General features: G+C 41.8%; 1 protein-coding gene across 1 annotated transcript in view; it reads right to left on the bottom strand.

Annotated features, from left to right (window-relative positions):
- ppargc1b (peroxisome proliferator-activated receptor gamma, coactivator 1 beta) overlaps positions 1-25,180 on the bottom strand; it is an 82,529-nt gene that overhangs the window by 21,111 nt on the left and 36,238 nt on the right. Inside the window, exon 2 of the mRNA XM_086139292.1 lies at positions 2,677-2,862. Coding sequence (XP_085995418.1) covers positions 2,677-2,862 — 186 coding nt within the window. The remainder of the gene's footprint in view (positions 1-2,676; positions 2,863-25,180) is intronic.

Here is a 25,180-nt window from a genome sequence, read left to right as displayed (position 1 = left end):
AAAATAGATCTAATCTTAGCAAAGAAATTTCAAAATAAAAATAAATGAGAGGCTTTTACTTTGTTAGAAGTTCTGACCCTTAACATCCTAAATTACATCCTGGGTCCTTCTTTCTGAAACCAGGCATCAGGAAAACTCTGTGTTTTTAAACTGAAATGAGGATTATTCAATTCCCCTCAATCACAACTGCAGACATAACTTAAGAAAATCAAATAAAATAAATGAAATAAAAGTTCGACAAGAGAAAGATGGGGGGAGACAGGAGGCGAGATGGAATTAAAAATTATAAAAACAAAAATGAAATGAATTAAAATAAATAGAATTAAAAAAACAAAAACATGCAACCTAATATAGGTTAGAAAACAAATATGAATATTCAAAACCTGCTGCAAAAATTAATAATTTTCAATCATTTTTTTAAACTTATTTAATCCTTTATTTATTTCAATTTTAGTTTCATGTTTTTTTAATTAGTTTTGGATTTTTTCATTTAACTTTTACTTTCCAAATGTTGAAAGAAATTAAAAATAAAGAAATCAAACAAGCACGTATTTGTTTTTTTTTTTTTTTCTGCAGTCCATATTTTGGATTTTAGTGATATATCTAAATTTTTTGTAAAAAAAAAAAAAAAAATTTGGTTTAACAGAAACATGCAGTTTTTTTGGTTTTTTTTTTAGTGTAAATTGAAACAGGCACTTCCTGTGGCTGCGTGTGGGAGATAGCATGTCAACGCGGCGTCAGCTGACGGGAACAGAAAGCCGGGCTGCGGCGCGAAACCTTAGACGTGGTGAGGACGGCTGACTGCCGAATCCGGGTCGTCGGATGACAGAACCTAGCGCTGCGGCGCTAACGAACAGGCTCATCCCCCCTCGGACCGCTGTTCTCGGGTTCCACTCGATTTAGCCTCCATAATGGAGCCGCGGCACCGGAAACCTTTAGACGATCAATGATCCGGCCCGTGGGTTTGCTTTTAAAGATAAATAAATAAAAACGGGTGGGAGTAAATAAATAAAGAGGGGTGTTCCTTTAATTCAGGCGGCGGAGGAAAGATGAAACCGATGACTAACGGATGGCGAGGGAGGAGGGTCACTGGCGCCGACGATTTTGGACCGCGGTCGACATTACACCCCCGACATTCCTCGGGAATGACCTTCTTGGCAGGGCCTTCCCAGAATCCCCGGCGCCCGGCTGGCCGCTGATCCGGGATCGGTGTTTTGTAAATGTGTCCGCGGAGGCTGAAAACGGGCGGTTGAGTTACTGGCGGAACATCGACTAACGGGAGGCGTTAAGAACCCGGGCCATTAGGACACGACCCAATAGTTGTTGAAACCTTTGGGGGGGATTATCGGGTTCGGACGCCTCTCGGACGTTTTTGATTGACGAGATATTCGGTTCTACGCTGACGAGCGCTTCCAAAATACTTGATCCGCTGGTGATTCGATATAATGGCTGCACGGCGGTGCAGAGGTTAGCGCTTAACCAGCAGCAAGACAGTTCCAAGGCTCATCCCGAGAGGGCCTTTCTGAATTGGGAGTGAATGTTTGTATGTCTTTATGTGACGTGAATAAGAGGGTGAATGGTCATATATTTCTATTTGATGGTTGTGATATATATGTCATATATCACATCTCCTTATGACAGAACTGGGCATTTTACGGCCCGCGAGCCACATAAGGCCCCTTTAGCTTTTGTATCCAGCCCGCCAAACCATTTTCTTCGAATATTTTAATAAGCATTTTCAATCAATATTGAATTTAGAAACTCCTTATTTTTCCTTTTGTTTACATCTGGACGGATGATTACAAAATACATACAAAATAATGTTGGCACATTTATATAATCATGACTGATTTTAAAGTTGAAATAAAATGGCAAAAAATAAAATAATAAAATTGCAATTTTCATTTTGTTTAAACGGTGTGGGAAAGAAATGAACGATTAGATGATTTCATTACAATAAAAGACAGTAGAATTCAAACCAACGCCACCGTCGAACACTTTTTTACACTTCTGGTATTCGTTTCTATGCCGATGATCTGTTGTTCTGACATCACTTCTTGTTTTTCACTGATTATCTACCGATAATAACTTAGTGCCTTCCACTCAGGTGATTAGAGGGAAACTCAGTTAGCCTCTCAGGAAGTAGGTCTCCAAGCCTTCAATCTCTATCTGTCGTGCTCTGGATTATGTGCGAGAAACTGTCACGGCCACTGTTATTAGGCGACCTGTGGTGAAAGCCCACGGTTATCTTGATTAACCAGAGAGCACCCAGCCAGTCAGTCAGGGAAAATTTTTTTTTTTTTTTTTTCAGGGATGGAATGACGAGTGGATTAACAGATTGGATTAGAAAACCTGGCCGGATTAAACCCGTTTTTCTTGGCGTGCAGGAGGGATTATCGGCTCGGCGGCGAACGAGAAGCCGCAAAACGATAGCGTTACGTCGGGCGAGATTAGACGCCCGGTTATGAAAGCTCGGACTGTGCGACGTTCTCAGTTCGGTTCATAATTCGGGTTTGCCGATGCCCCTGGTGGCCAAACGGGGGAACTGCAATTACAACATCTACTAACTAGTATACTAATTAAATCGGACATTATGATACTGATTTGTGATACCGATGAATGGATGCCCCGCCCCCTCTGGTGCCACCTGCCCTTGTATTTCCCATCGCGGCTCACCTCGAAGAGCTCGTCGGCTGTGCTGTAGTGGATGGAGGTCGGCGAGGCGTCCGCCGGCTGGTCGCTGCACCACGGCAACTCGCTGAGACAGTTGACGCTGTCGAAGTCGCTGGTGTCCAGCTGGGAGAGGTCGATGTCCGGGAAGTCGGTGTCCAGGCGGTCCGAACACACCTCCTCCTCCCCATACTGGAAGAAACAGACGAGAAATGGTCACACCACAGGAAACGGCGAAGGAAAAGCCGCCCGGGTTCTATGCTGACGCGGGACAATGCCATCGCTCGACTTTGGCGCTAGCATAAAATTTTAACGGGGCTGAAAAGTCTCGGTCCCCGGCCACTGCCGGGTGGCTCCGCCCAACCGCTCTCATCTCTCGGCAGCTCCTTGTTAGCGATAATGAGGAGCTTGGCGCCCGAAGGGGTCCGGCTGCGTAAGCCCGACACCGTTGCCAGGTCAATCGACGAAGGAGATGATAGTGGACATGAGGAAGGAGAGGAAACCTCATCAGCCATTGCTCATTCGAGGTCTTGAGGTCAAGAGGATGACCAGGTTTAAATACCTGGGTGTCCACATCAGTGAGGATCCCTCAAAGCCATGCAGACAGTTAAGAAGGCTCAATTGTACTTTCGGAGGAGGCTGAGGAGGTTTGGCATGTCGCCTAAGATCCTCAGCATCTTCTACAGCTGCATCGTTGAGACCAGCTGCATCGCCGTGTGGTACGGCAGCACCGCTGCTCTGAACCTGCAGCAAATGGAAAAGACTGCAGAGAGGACCAGAACCCAACTGCCTTCTCTGCAGAGCTTCTAGAGTCCACAGGAGAGCCGCCTCCATCGCCAAAGACCACGCCCACCCCCAACATGGACTCTTACCCACCTGGCCCGAGGGAAAGGAGTGTGAAATGTAGGACAACATGACTGAAGAACTACCTCCTACCTCAGGACAATTCTGCACTTTTGGCTGCATCCAGCGCAGTCAACGCCGTACTGGATACATGACAATAAAAACAAGAAAGATGACCGCCTTGGAGGGAGAGTCAGACTCAAAAACAAAAAGAAAAACGTCCGTTGTCAACTGCGGGGAGCATCGTTGCCCAAAAACAGAGACAGAGGCAGTGGGCGGACTCATAGGGACGTACCCTACGCGAGGAGTGTCGCTTTTTTTCCTATAATCACTGTATAATTTTGCCGCCAAGCACTGGTGTAATGAATCAAACGCAACGAGGACCCGGAAACAAACTTTACAAACCCGATGTAAGATTCCAATCCCGATTTTTCACGCTTTTAGGGTTTCACTAAATGCTTTTATGGATCCACGTCATGATCAGGAGAGCCCCCACCTCCTCCTTCGAGAGTCCCTCTGGAGATGTTCTGGGCCCCATTTAGAATCGTAAGAACCTTCAGTAACACTTCCATGAGTGCCTTCAGACCCTCATCACACTGCGCCTCTTAAAGCGACCCTCTTAGGAGACCTTAAAATCCCCTCAAGAGGCCTCACAGTAACGTCCTCCTTAAATAATCCCCCATGGAAGGAGAACCTGACGCCTCCTGAAGAACCCCGAGAACCTCTTCACGCAAACGACGGTTAGCAGTAAGCGCTGGAAAGGTTGAGCCTGGGCTGTAGTTCACAGTTTGACCACTAGTGGGAATTAAGGCACTGTTTCATTAATATTAAATATATTTTCAGTTGTATGCACACACACACGCACACATACACACACACACACACACACTTTGTAAATATGTATATATCTATACAGAAAACATTTATATTTCTACATCTTATCTTTCCTGCCATCTTTCTATAATTTCATGACAGTTGTTTCTGATACACGTTTTAGAATACTTGGGGTCTTTGTGTGTGTGTGTGTGTGTGTGAGTGTGCGTGTGTGAGCGTGTGTGTGTTTGTGTGTTTCTGATTTCAAAACTGCTAATTTACATGACTTCCATGACACTCGTTGTACACCTTCAGCATGCGTATCGGCACCTTATCCCCTCAGCAGAACTTTGACTCGTGTGTGTGTATGTATGTGTGTGTGTGTGTGTGTGTGTGTGTGTGTGTGTGTGTGTGTGTGTGTGTGTGCGCATAAGGCCAAGCTACACCCCCCACAGGCCAAGAGCCAATCAGAGCCCATGTAAGCCGATGCAGTCTGCGGTTCGAGCACATGGCAGAAACCCCCAGGCCACGTCACCGAGCTAGCTGGAGGTGTGTGTGTGTGAGTGTGTGTGTGTGTGTGTGTACGTGACTCAGTCGGGGAAGGAAGTGGTTTACTGACTCCAGGGAGGGGAAGGGTGTGTGAGGAGGGAGGCAACTTCAAAATCTGGGGGCAGAAAGATAGAATACCATGAGGAGGAGGAGGAAGAAGAGCAGTTCTCAGTTTTGTTTTGGTTTTTTTACAAGAAGCCCGACTTCCTGCAAAGCAAGTCTAGAAAACTAAAGATCAATGTTCTGCCATATCACATAGAACAACACATAGACGACGTGCACGCTCACACGCACGACGATGAAGAACGACCCAGCCTCAAACCAAAACTCCCCCTCAGGCGTATTTTCAGTTCAATGTCAATCACGAACCGTCAAGTTTCATGGAAATCGAATCAAATCCTTTGCCCTTTTTTTTCCTCTCTGGGGTCGCCGTCGCACGGCAACAAGGTTCCCCGTTTTCCAGGTTTCTCCAAATTGTCCACGTTCTCTAAGGTTCTCCAGGTTCTCCGGCTTCCCACAATCCAAAAAAAAAACTCAGCTGGTTCATTAAAGATTAGAAATTGTCCACAGGGTGTAAATAGGACTTTGATTGACAGCTGACCCCATTGATTGACAGATGCCTCTCGCTCTGAACGTCAACCGTGATTGGTTCCTGCCCTCCAAGCCCTCGCCATCCTGTGCAGAAGTGTGAATGAATAAATGAATGGATGAATGGATGAATGCGCGCCCATGACGAAGCCGTCTACAACCCCCTGGTATGTGTGTGTGTGTGTGTGTGTCTGAGTGTTTGTGCATGAGATTTTCAGACAATTCTGTGGGTTTCTGTGTGTGAATGTAAACATATGTGTGTCAGCATGTATGTTTGTCCGTGTGTGTGTGTGTGTGTGTGTGTGTGTGTGTGTGTGTTTGTGTGTGTATGTATGCATATCTCTATGTGCATGTGCTTATGTGTACATGCATGCGTGTGTTTTTGTGTGTGTGTTTATATGTGTCAGGGGGAGGGTGCCGAGGAGCCAATCAGATGAGGCCGGGGCCAGGAGGGGCGGGATCACGGAAGGATGGAGGGATGATTTTGGTGTAAGAAGGAAAGCAAGGAAAGGAAAAGGGAGGAAAGGAAGATGGATGTGGAAGAAATGAAGGAGGGGGAGGAGCGATGAAGGGAGGAGAAAGAGAAGGGGAGTCGTGACTTGATAGGAAAACGGAAGAATGAAGGAGGATGGAGGGATGGAGGGATGGAGGCTGCACTTTATAAGACCCTCCCATTGCTTCATCTTCCTCCAGCTGCTGGCGCAGGTGTGTGTTTTCACCTCTGCGTGTATGTGTGTGTGCGTGTGTGTGTGTGTGTGTGTGTGTGGTTGTGTGCGAGATAGCGTTAGCATGCGGCTCACATCGCTCCCCTCACATTCGCCCTCCATCACTCCTGCGCTCGACACATCCTTCCTTCCTTCGCACCCTCATCTCCTCCTTCCCTTCCTCCCTTCCTTCACCTCCATCCCATCCCTTCTTCTTCCCTCCCTCCTCTTTTCCGTGAGCCCTTCCAAAACAGACCTTCAACTTTTACCTCCTCCTTTCCTTCCTTCCTTCCTTTCCTTGTCATCTTTCTGCTTTGTCATCCATCCCTGTTGGTGTTTTACCTCTCCATCTCTGTCTTTTCCTCCGTCGCTCATTTCATCCTCCCATCCCTCCTTTCTCCCCTCACCGCCCTTATTGTTAATTTCCTCCTCGATTCATTTTCTTTTTTTAATTCCCTCTAATTATCTTCCGTTAACGTCCCACTTCTTTCCTCCCATTTCTTTATTCCTTATCTCCTCTCATCCCTCCTTTTCTCCCTCTCTCTCTCTCTCTTCTTCCTCATCCTCCTCTCTCTCGTTAAAATCGTGAGACGAGCCGATTGATTTCTTTGTTTCCACTCAGAAGCTACTCCCTCTCTCTATCTCTCTCCTTCATCCATCCATCCATCCATCCATCGCAGGTTCCCGTCAATAAAAACATCCTTGGGCTCGACACACACACACACACACACACATTCCACCACACACAAACATACACACACACACACACACATCTGGGCGTTGGAGCGGGAAAGAGGAGAAGCGGTCATGGATCTGATTGGGGAGAGCAGATGTGTCTTCACGAGACACACACACACACACAAATACAAACACATGCATGCAAGCACAAACACACACACAGCCTCTGAATAATGGTGGAAGGAAGGAAAGGAGGGAGGAACAGAGGAAGGAGGGATGATAGGGTAGAAGAATGGAAGGGACAGAGGATTGAACATGGAAAGACCCAGAACGTGGCTCGGAGAACATGGAAGAACCAGCGTAGGAGAACATGGAGAACATCGCGAGAACCCAAAGTTGTAAAATTTCCATTTAATGTATTGAGCCTAGTCGATTTTCAGGGATGTCCAGGACTAAGCCACAATCGGCAGCCATGTTGCTTTGGTGCTTTGACGCCCCCTCGGACCGCCGTTGTCAGAAGAAACGCGAGTAGCCGTCGGAAGCCAATCGGCTTTTCTTCTCCCCTGCAGATTCTCTCGGTCTAATGAAGCCCTCCGGAGTCGGTCATCCCGAGTTCAGCGCCAGATTAAGAAGGAAAGAAAAAAAAAAAAAAAAAACGTAAGTGCCAACGGCAACGCCGAGGCTGCCATCGCACGGTGGGAAACGGAAAACGGGCGGGGAAGAACAAGAGACCGCTTCTATCGAAACGAAAATGCGCGAAGGCCTCTCGTGGGGGCCGAGTCAACGATCACCGCAGCAACGCCGTCAGAAGAGGAGCGTCGAGCCTCAGGTGGACATCTTTAACGAAGGCATTCCCTGGTTGAATTTTATATTTATTTTTTCTCATTTTTTTTACTGAGTTCCTCCCTTTTCCTCTCTTATTATTATTATTGTTATTATTATTAATATTATTCAGACTGAGATGGTTGGATGTAGTGAGTTTACGGATATAGTGAGAGAGGATAAGAAGGTAGTTGGTGTGAGAAGGATACAGACAATATGGTAAGATGGAGAAGGTTGATTCGCTGTGGCGACCCCTGAAGGGAAAGAAGAAGAAAATTATTATTATCTATATATTTATTTATTTATATATAATTTTTTTTTAAATGTAATCACTGTTGAAATTTTCTTTGATTTGTTTGATTTTTTTTTGAATCAGTCAAATTATTTCAGAAATGTAAGTTTATTTATTTTATCAATTTATAATTATTTTCTATAATTATACTTATTGTTACTTATATAATTATTTATTATAATTCCTGATTTATATGTTTGTTTGTATTTTGTTTTCTAATTTGGCACTAATTTGATGATGACATTTATTAAATTAAATAAAAATCTGAATTTTAAATTTTCTTTCTGTTTTTTTGTATTTCTTTTTAAACCTTATAAAAACTATAACTGTTTTTTTTATTATTTTTTTTTTAGTGATATCTGTAAAACTAACATTTCATTTCTTAATTATTATTATTATTATTATTCCAATACAATTAATAACATTTCTTGGTCAATGTCTTTCGGGCAGACTGATAAACATTTTTTTCATTATCAAATGTTTTAAATGTTTCATTAAATGTTTCTGTGTTATTGTTTTGAACTAATTATTATTTTCATCATCATCATTATTGTTATAATATATCATATGAATGTATTTCATCAAAAACTATTTATAAAGTGTTTATTCCACGAATATTTTTTAAATGTATTCATTTTTTATCTATTCATTTTTGCTCTTATAAGAAAAATTCCCCACCATCAAATTCACTATTTCCATCCTTTTTTTTCCTCCCCAGAGAAGTGACCAGCGGACCCACTCGGGATCTCGCTTCCTGTGTGACAATACCGCCGTGTCTCCGACGGCAACCAGCTGGAAGGGAGGCCTGACTTCCATTTCTGGTTAATGGCAACACTGGAAAAAAAAAAACGAAAAAAAAAAAACCACCAACCTCCTGGCCTGTTTAGTCGTAAAATAAAAAAAAGCCTGCCGGGACAATCGCACATTAAACCCATGCTATTTATAGACCAAAGCCCGTGCACGTGGGAGAGCGCTCGCTGCTAAAAAGCGGCGAGGAGCTGCGGGAGGAAGGCCGGCCTCCGCGCTGCAGGTCCGGCCTCTTGCACCTGCTATATATAAAAACCCTCTTCCTGGGCTTTATCGCCTCTTTTGGATTTGCCGGCGCGGTAAAGAGGTTAAGCCCCGCCTCCCAATCATTTCCACCCAGACGTCTGTTTCCTCGAAGAGAGTGGGGTGGTTCAATAAAGACGTAGCTCTAAACATATGCATACACAAAATGCTACTTTAGTATGATACGATTAAGCTAGCTGCTAACGTGATGATACGCCGTCATGCGCCACAACACTGCGCAATTCATAGGCTAACAATCCAGATTCTATAATCAGAAGTCAAAGAAATAGATTACATGAAATACTCATAGTAATGTGAATGCATTCAGCATAGGGATGTTAGTGGTACCTTTTGCAATAACGCATGTTGGTTAAAAAAATTGCTTAATAGAGCACAAAATGCTTCTTCATTTGCAAACACAAGCTAGCATCAGTCGAGCTAGCCAATAGCTGCTAATGTGATGATACACTGGCTTGTGCTTCAACACAGCAAGAATTATTAGTTCACAATCCTGCATCTATTATCACAGAAGTCAAAGTAATAGATTACATGAAATAGTCATAGTAATCTGAATGTATTCAGTAGAGGGACGATTGCGGTAGCTTTAGCAATAATGCATGCTGCTTAAAAAAAATTGCTTAATAAAACATAAAATGACTTCATTGGCAAACACAAGCTAGCATCAGTCAAGCTAGCCAATAGCTGCTAATGTGATTAACATAACATAACATTAGCTCACAGTCCTGGATCTATAATCACAGAAATCAAACTAATAGGTTACATGAAAAACTCATTTGGTTTGGAGGAGGGATGTTGGCATGAGCGTTAGCAGTAGCGACACATTTTTTTGTATGTATGTTTAGATTTTAAGAAACTAATGTTGAACAAACTCATCTGTGCAAACACACACACACTTCTCACACATGCACATCTCGAGAATTATCGCCACGGCAACAAGGTGAGGCCCCACCTCAAAGAAAAAATTGCTTAATAAAGCACGAAATGCTACTTTACTAGCAACACCTAAGCTAGCTTCAGTCATGCAACCCCCTAATGTGACCTATGACCTTTAATTTCAGGATGTTAGCAATAGCACCCTAGTCATTTGTGTGTATTTTCAGGTCTGAGGAAATTAATGTTAAACAAACACATGCATGTACATACACGAACACACGCATGCACGCATGCACACATTAAACTACTGCGTTTAACCTCAACAAGCAGGAAATACACCAGAGAAACCTGGGGGTTTCCGGATGAAACGGACCGGAAAAAAAAACCCCAGCGTGCACGGTGTGCACGGCGCCCCCCCCCCCCCCCCGGTCGACGGCAACTCTTCATCGATCCGGACGATGAAGACGAACCCGGCGGGTGTTTTAACCACAGAGCCTTTTCTAATGTTATATAAGGTCAGTCACAAGCTCAGTCATGTGCCGGTGAGCATAGCCAGTGTTCTGGACTGTCCCGGCTTCCCTTCAGGCACACACACACATGCACATAAACAGAAACACGCACACACGCGCGCACACAGAGATAAAACAGCACCATACAAGGTCAGCCTCCCTCGACTCTGGGCTGTAGATCACGGGAGGCGGAGGAGAGGATAAATCCCGCTCCACTGCCGGCATGAATTCTCAGATTAGCTGCTACATCTGTGTGTGTATGTGTGTGTTCTTGTGTGTGTGTTGTAATTAGATTTGGCCCTTGCAGGAGACCGTCGTGTAAAGACTGCGTCTGAGCAGCGGCAGCAGTGGCAAACTACAGTGGCGACGATGACAGGAAGGAAATGAAACCTGAGGGTGACGAGTGTGAGGTGGTGACCTGGAATGAATATGAAAAAATAAATGACCTGCAAATTAGCTAAAAAAATCATTGAAATATAAGAGCAAAATAAAATGAATGATCTAAGTAAATGAAAAAATGACTTAACATGAGATCAAACTAGAGTAGACATGAGAGCAAAGCAAAAATAAATTGCTAGAAAATAAAAACAAACAATTTTCACTAAATTAATCTGGTCCTTGAAAAAAAATAAAACAAAAAATGAAAACAATAATTAATTCTGCTATTAGTTTATTTAGAGCTTCCATCAAGCAATAATCTGTGAAATAATCTGTAAAAAATGAATTCAAATATAATAGCAAAATAAAATTCATGATCTAAATAGATGATCTAAAAAAAGGCTTAAAATAAGACAAAATTGAAATTAAATTGCTAAAAATGTAAGAAAAAAGATTTTCACTAAATGACTTTGATATTATGAAAACAATAGAATAAAACAAGGAAAAAAACAATTATTAATTCTGGTCCTAATTCATTGAGAGCCTTTGGTCAAGTTTTCAATAAACAATGTAAAATCCTGAAATCACACAAAAATGAAATGAAATAAAAGAGGGAAATGGTTTGAATAAAAAAATGAAAGAAAAGAAATGTTAAAAGTCAGTTTAAAAAGAGTAGAAATTACAGCTGATATTTTATGATCAAGGAATCAAGTTTAATTCCCTCAAAAATGTTCAAATTGTGAAAAACCACCAGGTGAAACTAGATATTGGAAACATTTCCCCCAAACTTTTTAGAAAACTGGAATGAGTAAACACAAAAACACCCAAGGGTGAAAGACACGACAAAAAGAAATTCAGATGGAATTTGAGTCTTAAATTAAATCTCCAGGAAGTTGTAAAAAATGTTTTTTCCCCCAAAAAATGAACCCCAAAACTTTTTCCTTAACACAAACAATATGACAGAACATAAATAATGTTTTTGAAAATTAATAAATGAAATATATTTTGCAAATAGCAGGAAATGCATGTCCTATAAAGAATCTGTATGAAATTACTTTTCAAATTAAAATCATAAATTTGGTTGGTCGTCCTTGAGGAGCAGCGTGGAGGTGAAGTGACGGAGCGGCACATCCAGCTGAGAGATGGTGATGAGGAGTGCGGGGGGCGGCGAAGAGTCGCCGCGAGCTGAACGTGGAAGATCGAAGGCAGCGAGCCAGGGACGCCGCTAAGTGTCCCCCCTCCAACCTTCATGCAAACCCCCCCCTCCCTCCAGACACTCACTTTCTCCAGGGTGACTTTGACAAGGAGCGTAAAGGGTCGGCAAGCACATTGGCTCTGTAGCTACATATTTAAGTTTTTTTTTTTCTTCTTTTTTTGTCAATTTTTTGTTACATATTTAACAATTTTTTTGCAAATTTTCCTGTATTTTTTTGTTCATTAAAAAAAAAAAAAAAAATCAGTTTCTTGATCCCTGCGGACGAGAAATCACGACAGGAAATAAATAAACAAAATAAAATTGAAAAAAAAAAAAAATCCTACGAAGTTATGAATGGAGAAGATGGTTCGAAACGGGAAGTGGTGCTGTCTCCCGAGAGGAGACTCGATGAACCAGATGTTTCTCGTGACCTCCCACAACCGGGTAGGTCCAGTCCGTGTTCCCTGATTTAGGGCTGGGAAGTTGTTTTAATAAATAACAAAAAAATCAATAAATCAAATACTGGATCAATAGATAAAGTGTTTTTTATAGGCAACACAAATAAAAGCCACTAAATTAGCGGAGAATCGGACTGACACACACGTGTGTGCGAGCACGCACGCATGCTCGCACACACGGCAACACGGTATTATCATGGATGATCATAAATATTTCACGCAAAACTATAAAACTGCCATCAGATTTTATTTATCTTATTTTTTATCTCCATCCAAACTGTTACTATCACAAGCGGTTCATTGAGACTGCCGACTGGAAAATCGAGGCCGACAGCTGCTTATTAGAGATCACCAGTGTTTCCGACAAGCTAACAAAAAGGGCCATCGCCGTGACAACTGCAACAAGACCATAACCAAGACCATAACCCGTGAGCAACAGCCAATCAGAGCACTATGACAAAGACCGCTAGTGTGACAACAAGTCGACAATGCTGGCTTGATAACAGCACCAGAAATATTGCGATTAAGTAATTAAAATTTAATGTAGCTACAATTCTTGTGAGAACTTGGTGATAAATATGTAATACATGCGTGATAGTTGTGTAACTACACAAGCGTTTTTATAAAAATAGCAGCTGATGCCGGTCTCATGACCCGTTCCCCTCAGGCTGCCAGGTAACCGGAGTATCTCTTGCCAGATCCAGACGACCCTTCACACACTTTTTAGGGGACGATGATGCAAACGACGGAGGATTATTGCGGAATCAACAGGACAGCAGTGTGTCTGTGTGTGTGTGTACGTGTGTGTGCATCCTTGACCTAATGCAACACTGCAAGCACATGACGACCAAAGTGAGTTATTTGAATGGATGAAAGGCCAAATTGGCAGCTGGTGTTTCTTACTGCGCCTCCTATTAAATTCTCTTAACCTAAAGAAAGTGGGTCTATTTTACTTGAGTGAATTTCTTAGCTGATTTCCGTTTAATTCGGCCAATGAGCAGCAGACGGACAGTCAGTCAGTCATAAGGTTAACGGCGCTGTGTGTGCATATGTGTGTTTGTGTGTGTGTTGGTTACAGAGGATGAATGAGGACAAACGTGGAGGAAATTGGAACGCAAAGGAAGAGTTCCAGCCTTATTCGCCCTTAAACACACAGAGAACATCGGAGTATCCGCTTTAAAATGATTAGCTGATGCTAAGTCATAATTTCATTATTTAAACAAAAAAAAAATGTGCTGAAGTGAACAATATTTGTATGAGTGAGTGTATAGAAAAATCATCTCTTTAGTTGTACTTGGTTCCGTGGCATTTGTCTGCATGTTTGTACAACCTCTACTATATATATATATATATATAATAACGGCTGCTTTTGGAAAAAAAACACTTTCCTCACTCTAGAACATGAAAAATTTGGCTGATGCTGTGCCACTGTCGATAATATCATTATTTTAAAATGAATAAATGAATGAATAAATGAATAATAAATTCATCTTTTCCGATGTACTTAGTTAGGTGGCATTTGTCTGCATGTTTGTACAACCACTACAAAAAAAAAGAATCTCTCTATAAATAGAATATATATAAAATACTTTGAATATAAGTATTCAACCAAGTGCAGCTTTTACTCCCATTACAGTACAAACTTATTAGTATTTAATCCCCTCTGATGTATGAGGTCAAACGATGGGGAGGAGAAAGCTTACAAAAAAATGTATATGTTTAAAAATTTTACTTGAAAAAATGTTTTATATATATGTGTGTGTGTGTGTGTGTGTGTATATATATATATACGTATATTCAAATATAAATAAACTGTGAAAACAAATATATCAAAATATTTAAAAAATAATAAATAAATATATAATAAAAATATATATGTAAATATATATAAAAAAAATACATATTAATGCAAGTACATGCAAAAAAAAAGAGGCACTTTGTCAGCTACTTTTACATTTCTGTGTTTTTCTAGCTTTGTCTCAAACAAACACACACACGCACGCACTCACTGCAATTGATATCCGACATCCAGTCGATGCAACAAGCACTATCGACTAGTGCTGATGCAGTTTCCGGCACGAGCTTGAAAACACGCCAGCGCTTATTTTAACGCCGATTGTCATTCCAGTCCTGCGTCACAAATTAGTATACTACCATAAATGACAACTATCAGCAGCATAAATACTACATTGCTTGCTAGTTTATTCTTCATTTATTGGTTAGCCCAAAGGGCCGGAGGTTGGGGCTGCTGGAGCCAATCACGGCGATCGTCGGGTTGAGAGGCGGGGTTTGACCTGGATGCATCACCTGTCAATCAATCTGACCTTTCACCCCCCCCTCAACCGAACCCCAACACTATTTTTGGCCGGTGGGAGTCGTCAGCGATCTGCTGCATCACATGACCCGGAGAGCAGCCAGAATAGGTCCCTGCGACGCCACCGAAGCTAAACACTTAGCAGGACAAACGTCACCTCGAAACAGAAACGAACGAGACAAATAACGGTTCTCACTCTCCGTATCAAGCATCTGCCAGGCATTAGCGGATGGAATTATTTAGCATCTTGATTTACAACTAGACGTAAGCTAGGAGAATAAGTTACAACCAAACGCAGGCGTCTGCAAAGGATGAACGCTAATCCTTATTTATTGGGAGAAAAAAATGGCTGCCGGAGTTCATTGAGGTCCAGCGGTGTGCGAGGAGGAGTGAGCATCAAACCTCTTTTTTCTTTTCCGAACGACAGAACAGGAACCCGTTGTGACGGCGGCTCTTCCTTCCCGGAGGCTGATCTGTTACACCCATCTCACCTCCAGCCAACCTCTGTCACTCCGAAACCTAATCTGGCCTCATCCCCTCCCTCCATCCCTCCATCCCTCCAGCACGGAGGCTAAATCTGGCGGCGGCGGTGGCGGCTCAGGTGAAGCCTCGCCACCGCCGCCGCCGCCACCCCGCCTCACCCCCCGCCCGCAGCTAAGAGGCTAATGACAGCGCGGGATGGAAATACACACTTTAAGCCAAACGGGCTTTGGCGGCAGGTTTTTCGGCCCGGCGTCTCGGCCAACTTCGAATTCGGATTTAAAATCTACTTCGGACACGTCGTCTGTTAGCCGCAGCGTAGTGCCGGCGCTTCTATTTGGGTTAAAAACAAATTGCTCGATTACTGGCAGATTAGCATGTGGATGCTAAGCCAGCAGACCGACCAAATGCAACACTGTTAGCATTAAAAGTAATAAACAAATAAAGAATCGCGTTTTTAACAACAACGAACAAATAGACTAGAATATCTATGATTAGAATAATTTATTTCTTATATAACGTGAAAATGACAAATTACTTAGAACAATAGATATAATGCTAACAGTACTCGCGCGTGAATGAGAGGGTGATTGGTTGCAAGTCTCTACATAATATGAATGAAAGGATGAATACTTGTAGGTTTCTATATGATTCGTGAACGAATGAATGAAGGGGCGACTCTCTCTATATCAGGGGTGTCAAACTCATTTTGGTCCAGGGGCCACAAACGGCCTAATTTGATGTCAAGGGGGCCGGACCACCTAGAAGTAACACTAAGTCCAAATTTTTCCTTTGTTATAGTATAAAGGAGGTAAACAGGTAAATTATAAAAACCTTTATATGTAATGAACTGTTCTTCTAAAAAATACATGCCGAATTAATATTAAAAATGAATACTAAAAATGACACCCTAAAAATATTGTTGAGTTAAAAGACAAATTCTTGTCACTGTGGGAAAATTTGCCCCTTGAATTTATTAGAAAATTGATTGGTAGCATGTATAAGAGGAGGTTTAATGTTTACAAGGCCAATGGTGGCTATTCTGGTTATTAAATCAATCTTTTTTAGTTTTGCCCGTTTTTTTTTTTTTTTCTTCTTTTTTTTGTTGTTTTTTATAGAGATAAAAAAAGATGGTATTAACAATGTCACTAGATGACATCAAAAAATCATTTTGTTTTCAAATTTTGAAACAAAAAGTACATTGCAAAGTTACTTTTTCATTTTTTCCTTGCTGTTTTTTTTTTTTTTTAAACCCACTGTCTGAATCCCCCAGATGCATGTGAAAAAAACGCGCGGGCCGCACTAACACAAATATTTGATTTCAGGCAGGGGGCCACAAAATATTGGTCCGAGGGCCACAATTGGCCCGCGAGTCTCTGACCCCCGGTCTATATGACGTGACTGAGAGGGTGACTTTTGTACATATAAATAACAAGTGAATGGGAGGGTGAATGGCTGCACGTCTCTATGACGCGTGAATGAATGAGTGAAGGATTGTTTCTCTTTATATGAAATGTAAATGACTGCAGGTCTCTATATGTGGCCTTTTGATTGAATGGGGGTCAAATGGAGACAATGAATGAATGACGCGAATGAGAGCGTGAATGGTTGCATGTCTCTATATGATATATAGATGAATGTGTGAAGCGTCGATTCTCTCTATATGAAATATAAGTGATTGTTAATGTGACTCTATATGATGTGAATGAATGCGTGAATGGACGTGTGTCTATTGCCTTTTGATCGAATTGGGGACGAATGATATGAATGACTAGTTATATTTCTAGATGACAGGTAAATGAGAGAGTGAATGGTTGCGTGTCTGTTTATGATTGCGAATGAACGGCAGGTCCAGGGTGAAAGCTCCCCCCCATTGTCGTCGATTCAGAACAAGAGGGTGTCAAGTGGGAAAAAAACAAAGAGCAAAGAGGAAAGGGGGGGCGGGTTAATGGGTTTCGCTTCCAGAACTGAATGGGCCTTTAAATGAAAGTTTTCAAAACCGAAAAAAGGGCGAAAGGAGGAAACGACGATGGCATGGGGAGGAGAAGAAATAGGGAATACGACTTTTTAATGAAGTTCACGAAGTCACAAATGCAATTTTCAATCGAGACGACGGGAGAATAATCCGGACGTTCGGGGGATTATTGAATATCGGAAAGAAAAAGAAAAAAAAATGCAATTTCCGTCCGAACCGATTGAACGGTTTGCTCCACAGAACCATCCGGAAAGAGGAGGGAGACAGGGGATTGGCAGAAGCCCAGTAAAGCAAACAAATCTACATAGCGGTCGATGCTATGCTACGTCTCATGCCTTGGGAGGGTCACTGATTAGCTGAAACGCTGCTAGTTCACCAGGTACTTCATATACTGCTAGTACTATTACTACTAGTACTCCACAATCTAATCCAGATTTTAATATTTTATATTTATTATTTACTTAAATTTATTAAGTACTTATTTATTATTTACTTAAAAAAACATGATTGCGGACATTTAGAATGTTTCCACAATAGGCCAATCAGTGAGGGGCAGCTTCCTAGGCCCCGCCCCCTAAAAAAATACCATCTGTATCTGAATGTTTTTTTCTTGTTTCTCTCAATTTTATTTAAACCTCGGCATCCAAAGTATGTGAAACCTTCCTTTCCTTAATTCCTTCCTTCCTTATTATATTTTCCTATTGTAAAATCTACCATGTGACCTGATCTGCCATCGTGCAAGAGACCTGTGTTTTCACCGGGCGGACCCCAGTGACCCCAGGCCGACCCGTTGAACCCTCCCCGGTTTCCTGTCACAAGGCGGTGATGTTACGCGGCGTGACACTCATTTCTCCCAGTTTATTAATCACTACTTGAACATCTCCCTGTTTGAGAGCAGAGGGAGGGTTCCCTCCCGCCTGTTGGTCAAGACTGACGGGAAAACTCCCATGTCTGAAAAAAGAGCCAATGAATGGACGCAGAATTTTGTTCAATATTGAGCGTAAGAAAATTCAATAAATAATTTTCTATTTTTTTCTGTGGTTTTATATCCTTATTCTAAAGATTTTTTTCCTGATTTTTTTTTTTTTTTTTTTTTAAAGTGTCATTATTTATTTTTTTTTTCCTCTATTATTTATTTATTTTTGGCTGTTTTATTTTTATCACACCTGACAACAACTGATAAAGTTTTTAATTATCAAAATAAATGTATACACAACCGTCTCCGAACCTTCCCTCAATGCAGTCACAATGACTCCGTCCACCAGGAGGAACCCATCGCTCCAGCCCTCGGATTCAGGAGTTTTTTATTTACATTTTACGCCTCCCCTTGTTTATTTCCTTTTTTTCCCAGGGTTTGATTTTCAGATCGTTGCCACTAAATCCCAACTAATTGCGACGTCCAATAAACAGCCGTCGATCCATCCGCGGAAAATCCATATCTGTAAACGGCATCCTCGTCGTCTCAACCCGTACGTCGTCGTCTTCCTCCTCCTCCTCCTCCTCTCTCCCCTCAGCCGGCTAATCTATCGTTTTCAGCCAGTTTGCAAAGCCCTTAACTGGATTGGTGGGGGTTGGGATCACCATCAGGGGTCGGGGTCGAAGGTCGGCGGGGACGACGCTGCCGCTTAATAGGAAATCGGTCGGTTGCGGGTGTTTTGTGTTTGATAGAGCTGCTTAAAACACACACACACACCCATGCGTGCACGCGCGAACACACGCACAAACACACACCTTTCCCTGACCCTGATTACTAACAGCCAACTGCGTCACACCCACGCTTGTGTGCTTCAATCTGACCTTAATTCAGCAGCAACAGGCCGGCCAATCAGATTATTTCACCTTCGTTTAAACTCCTCCTGCTGCGAGCGGCAGGTGGGGCGGCCAGTTTACATATATATGTTGACCATTTACATGTTTATATTTATGTGAATAAACTCACATAAGCACATACCTACGCATACATATATATTTCAAACACTTTGCTAATTTATCATATATATATATGTATATATATATATAGATCTACATTTTTTATTTATGTGTGTATGCATCACTTTGTCACTTGTTATTTTTTCTATCGTTTTTTTTAATCTGTAGTTTATAGATACATAAATCCCTCTAATGCACTTGAGTGTCACCATAGGACACCATAAATACATATATAATAACATATATAATTATTATTATCATTATGAAATAAATTCCTTTATATAAATTCAATTCAATATTGTATGTAAGTATAAATGCATATATACATATGTTTTTTAACACTTTGCAATAATGAAGTATGTATATATACTGATTAAATAGAAACTATACATAAGATTTTTAGTGAATATATATATAGTCAAGCTTGAAAACTCGCTTCAACTTCCTGTATCTTCTGTCAATTGCCATATAAATAAACAGGAAGTGAATAATCAAATATTTCAGAAATAAGATCAAAAATAAGAAAAAAAACATTTTTTCGAAATTAGCTGAAGCTGCTCTTTTCTATCGCTGAGTCAGGATTTTCTAAACCTGAGCCTTAGCGATTCAGGATATATAAGATTCACTTCCTCTCCTGTGTTTCGTTAGATGCTAACACAACCCGAACCACTTGTCACGCCGCCACAGCTTCCTGCCGGATCATCAGCGGGGGACGGCGGCCAGCGGCGTCCTCTGCTTCTCCTGAAAAAGTCGCTGGCGAGAAAGGCGACCCTGCAGCCCGGGGTAACAGGAGCCCGGTGAGTCACCGGCTGTGGCGGCGGCAGCAGCGTCACTCAGTTACCCAGAGTCACATGAGACAAAGCCTCTCAAGGCTTCAGCGACCAGGATGGAAAGGCCTCCCCGGGGTCGAGGGTGGATAGATGGCGAGGACGTGGACGCCGGAGTTCGTTTTTGGTGCCGAGGCCAAAAAAACAAAAGGAACAGACAATTGTCTATTTTGATATTTAAATTGGAAGAAGACTCGGGATGACTGGACAGGAAGTGGAAGGGCAGAGGACGTCTGAAGGAGGATGTTAAAAAAGCTCGATCTGTCAATCAGTGGATCAGTGAAATAAATCCAGATATCCCACTTCCTGTCCTTTTCAGGAAGAGATCGAAACAAAGACGATGGTTGCGAGACGACGTTGAGACAAAAAAATGAAATAAAATATGAATGTGAAATGTAAAAAAATGATATTGCCACAATAAAACTTTTGCTTTTGACCTGAATTCATATTTTCTATTTTTTATTTATTTTTTTTTAATTCTCATCCTCTTTTTTAAACTACAACTACCATTTTTTTCGCACGGTAAGAATCCTTAAATTTTCTCCTAAATCAGCTGCGACCTCCAACCAATTTTATTTGGCAAGCTCCGCTCAAACATCTGTCGAAATTTTTTTAGAGTGACTTTGGTAAGCAACCAAGCCGCGCCGTTTGACTGATCGTCCGTTCCCACCTTCTATTAAAGTCGGTCCTCGCCTGAATATGGGTTGCAACCTCAGACGACTTTCAATAACTTATTATGTAGCGCTGGAATACGATGTTATTCCAACCTCACGCTAACTTCAGGTGTCTGATATCGCTGGAAACCATAAACCAATCAGAGACCAGCACCTGAACATAGTCTGGACTACATAGTCTGGAATACAAAAAAATTGTATTTGATTTAAAATTGTAAAAATCGCGTGCAAATATTATCTATTTCGCCCTATGATATGTTACCATTGTAACGTCAATTATTTGTAAGTTCCATTTATTTATGTTGCAAATTAATGTATTGATGATTTGAATGAACTGATACTGAGGCTTTTATTTTGGCAGGGCAGAAATGAGCCGATGGGTCGCATCCTGCGATGAGTCGATGCTCCGCTCCAGACGAGAAAGTGTAATTACCCACTAAATCACTTCCTGTTTCCCACCAAAACGTAAACAGAGCTGTAAGCATGCATGTGTGTGTGTGTGTGTGTTAGAAAGAGAGAGAAAAATAGATGCCGATTGTGTCACTGCCTGCTGACAATTGCTCACTCCTTATTCACAAACAAACGCACAATCGGACCTGTGTGTGTGTGTGTGTGTGTGTGTGTGTGTGTGTGTGTGTGTGTGTGTGTGGTGTTATGAAGCTGTTTATCTGCTAACAAAAACACTTTCAGTGTTTAAAGGTTTAACATTAGCTTAGTTTGTTAGCTTGTGTTTATGTAATATGGGAAAATCTCACACACACACACACACACACACACACACAACACACACAACACACACTCGCAGTGTCAATGAACCCATGCTTGAGTAAATCTTAATGTCTCAATTAATTGGTTTGCTACCACATGAATGCAACAGAAAAAAAGATTGGACACTTAAACCCACACACATATGAACGTACACACACATGTGCGCACAAACACACACGTCAAAGTGTTATGGTCAAGGGGAGATATTGGTAAGCGTATTGGTGAATATGAGTGTTTGGGTCAGAGGGATGGAGGGGAAGGAAGGATGAGAAGAGGAAGGAGAAATATTATTTTGTCATTTTGTCTAACTTCATTGTTATTACTATTATATTATTGGAACTACTGTTATTAGCATTGTATTGTATTGTATTATTATAATATTGTTATTACTGTTATTATTATATTATTACTGGTATGTTGTTATTATTACCAGTGTTATAATATATTCCCGTTGTAAAAATGTTGTAAAAATGCTGTTATGAAATGAATTGATCAGTGCGATCGATCAGCTCCTGCCACCATTTACAGACGTGGGAAATAATCATTGCCTGATTTGGGGCCTCGGCGACGAGTTATTAAGTTGGCGTTGCCACGACGATGAACACTTTACCGCTGGTTAAGCATCACTGCAGTACTTAATGATGTAGTAAGAAGAATGTCGTAGTACAAGTACACAGTCCTAACTGGAGGATTCACTCATAGTCAAAGCAAACACACGTCAGTTGGGGGAGTGTGTGTGTGGTAACTGTCACACACACACACACACACACACACACACACACACATTCGCGCACGACACGCTACACTTGCTCATGTATGACTGTTTAGCATAAAAATTTTCCCTGGGTGTCAGCACAGCGCTTAATATGCACTTTCTCACTCACACACACACACACACACACACACACACACACACACACACACACACACACACACACACACACACACACACACACCGAAGAGATGGAACAGCAGGCAGTCAGCAGGTTGAGATCCTTAACAAAGACACGCCGGCAGCACAGGTATCGAATGTTACTGCAACATTTACAGAACGCACCTGTTCACACACATACACACACACACACACACACACACACACACGCACACACACAGCAGGGACTGCGACCCAAAGAGAAAACACAAGGTGATGTTCCAACGCAGAATGTCTCCCCACCATATAATGCCATTTACAGCGGTGTGTGTGTGTGTGTGTGTGTGTGTGTGTGTGTGTGTGTGTGTGTGTGTGTGTGTGGTCCAAGAACTGTATCCAGGCAGATTAAGCACTTATATCACAATGACGAATCTAAATGGCCAGGTCTCACACAGACACACTCACATGTACACACACACACACACACACACACACACTGATTTATGGCCTGTCTGGATTGCACCCTCTATCAGTGTGAACCATTTCATTACCGAAGCCTCAATTGAAGGAGAGAAGAAAGAGGAGAGGAAAAGAAGAGGAGAAAGAGGAGGAAGAATCATCGATGACCTCGAAGTCAGGAAAGGGAAAGATGGGAAAGAGAGGGATAAAGGGAGGAAAGAAAGAGAAGTAGGACAGGAAGGAGAAAGAGAGGAGGAGGAGGAGGAGAGGAAGAGGTGAAGGACGGACAGGAGACAAAAAAAGAGATGAAACTAGAGGAGGATGAAAAAGAAGAAGGGAAGGAGAGAAAGAAGCAGGTGAAAGGTAACCGACCAAACCTGGTCACATGACCCGCTCACGACGCAGTGTGTGTGTGTGTGCATGAGTGTTTGTGCATGTTTGTCAATATGTGTGTGTGTGTATGTGCGCGCCTCCTCCCGTGTTCCTCTGCTCTTTCTCCTCCTTCCCTTTTATTTTTACATCATCCCTCCATCTTGCCGCACTCAGGGAGGTGAAGCCCCCCCTCCCTCCATCATCCCTCCATCATCCCTCCATCATCCCTCCGTCTCTGCATGCATCCATCCGTCCAGTCACGACTCCGGGATGGTGCAAGAGTAAGGAGAGAGGGATGGAGGGAGGGAGAAAGAGAGAGAGAGAGAAGGAGAGAGTCACAGAGAGGACAGGAGATCGCAGGGGGAAGAAGACGGGATGAAACAGGAACATGAAGGAAAGTGATCAAAGCAAGATGGAGGGATGAGAGGGAAAGATGCGGGAGGAAAATATAAGAGTGGGGGAGGAAGAGGAAGAAAAGACGAAACGAAAAAGAAGGGGAGGAAAGAGGGGACAAAAGGAGCGACTGAAACAAACAGAATGAAAAAATAGAGAGAAGGAAGTGAAGGAAGAAAAGATCAAAGAGTTGATGAAAGAGTTTCAGGAGGCGGAGAGTCTTTGATGTGAGACTCTTTCATCCGAAGAAAACAGAAGGATTTTTTTTTCCATCTATTACTTTGATTTTTTTTCTTTTTTTTTTTTTCCCCCCACAATTTTGCATTTACATTTTCCAATTTAATTAACACTTTTTTATGTTGATTTTAGAGATTTTTTTTGGCTGATATTTATTAATTTATTTTTTTCACTGTTTTTTTGGTGGAGCTTGAATTTATTTATCTAGTTATTCATTCATTAATATATTGATTCATTTATTTATTGTTTCAAATCCTGGCAAAAATGTAATATCATTTCTAATGTTTTTGTGAGCTTATTTGATCATTTTAATTTTTTTTTTTTTTTTTTTGGTAAATAATGTTATTTATTCTTTATTACTTTTTTCCATGTATTTTTGAAGGTCGTTTCTTTCACAATCTTTCAGCAATTTTTCCATTCTTTCCGGCTGAATTTTGGGGGGGTTCTGATAAATGTCGTCGCCATGGTGACTTCAAGGGCGGCCTGTTTGGTCCCACCGACCGGTTCAGGGGTCAGCGGTGAAGAGGCCGCTTTTTTTCCAGGAAGTTCTTTGAACTTGCTGCAGCGGGATCTTCACAAACACTTCAAACATCCACCATGAGAAAGGGAGTGTGTGTGCGTGTTTGTGTGTGTGTGTGAGCACATGTGAGTGCATGTGTGTGTGTGTTTGTATTTGTGTCATCTGCGCTCAGCTGACGCCCTGAGCATCCATAAGAGGATGAAGATGACAAAAACACTGAGAAAATAAAAAAATAAGAATTAAACCTACCCAACCACTCAAATATCAACTTGAAATAAATTAAAATTAAAAACTCAGCAAATAAAGACTTGTACAATCCCTTGGATAAATAATCCAAAAACCTAAAATTGCCTGAATAAAAAATGGTGACATAAAATAAAAATATAAAATAAAATAATGATAAAATGAAAAATATATTAATAAATACATAACTGACCACAACAGTAATTGTTTTTTGTTGCTACATGATCTCTCTCGAACACACACACACACACACACACACACACACACACACACACACACACACACACACACACACACACACACACACACACACACACAAACATACACAAACACACACACACTCCTTGGGGGAAAGCTCAAGTAATTTTCCTTGTAAACATGATAAGCACTTCCTTCCTAAAACCAGACACTATCACCCATTTCCCCTCCATTCACACATACACGCACACACACACACACACACACACACACACACACACACACACACACACACACACACACACACACACACACACACACACACACACATACACGCACTCCTGTACACTGTCTCATAGGTATGAAGGAGGCTAGGAGGTGAGAAAAGGAAAGACTGAAGGAGATGTTGAGATGTTTTGACGGGGGGTTCAGGATCAGATGTCTTTAAAGGGGTCAGTGTGTGTGTGTGTGTGTGTG

Source organism: Fistularia commersonii, chromosome 31 (assembly GCF_037954325.1).
Source record: "Fistularia commersonii isolate RoL2024-O1a breed Wild chromosome 31, RoL_Fcom_v1.0, whole genome shotgun sequence".
NCBI classification, from domain to species: domain Eukaryota; kingdom Metazoa; phylum Chordata; class Actinopteri; order Syngnathiformes; family Fistulariidae; genus Fistularia; species Fistularia commersonii.
This window is presented reverse-complemented; position numbering and strand designations above follow the sequence as displayed.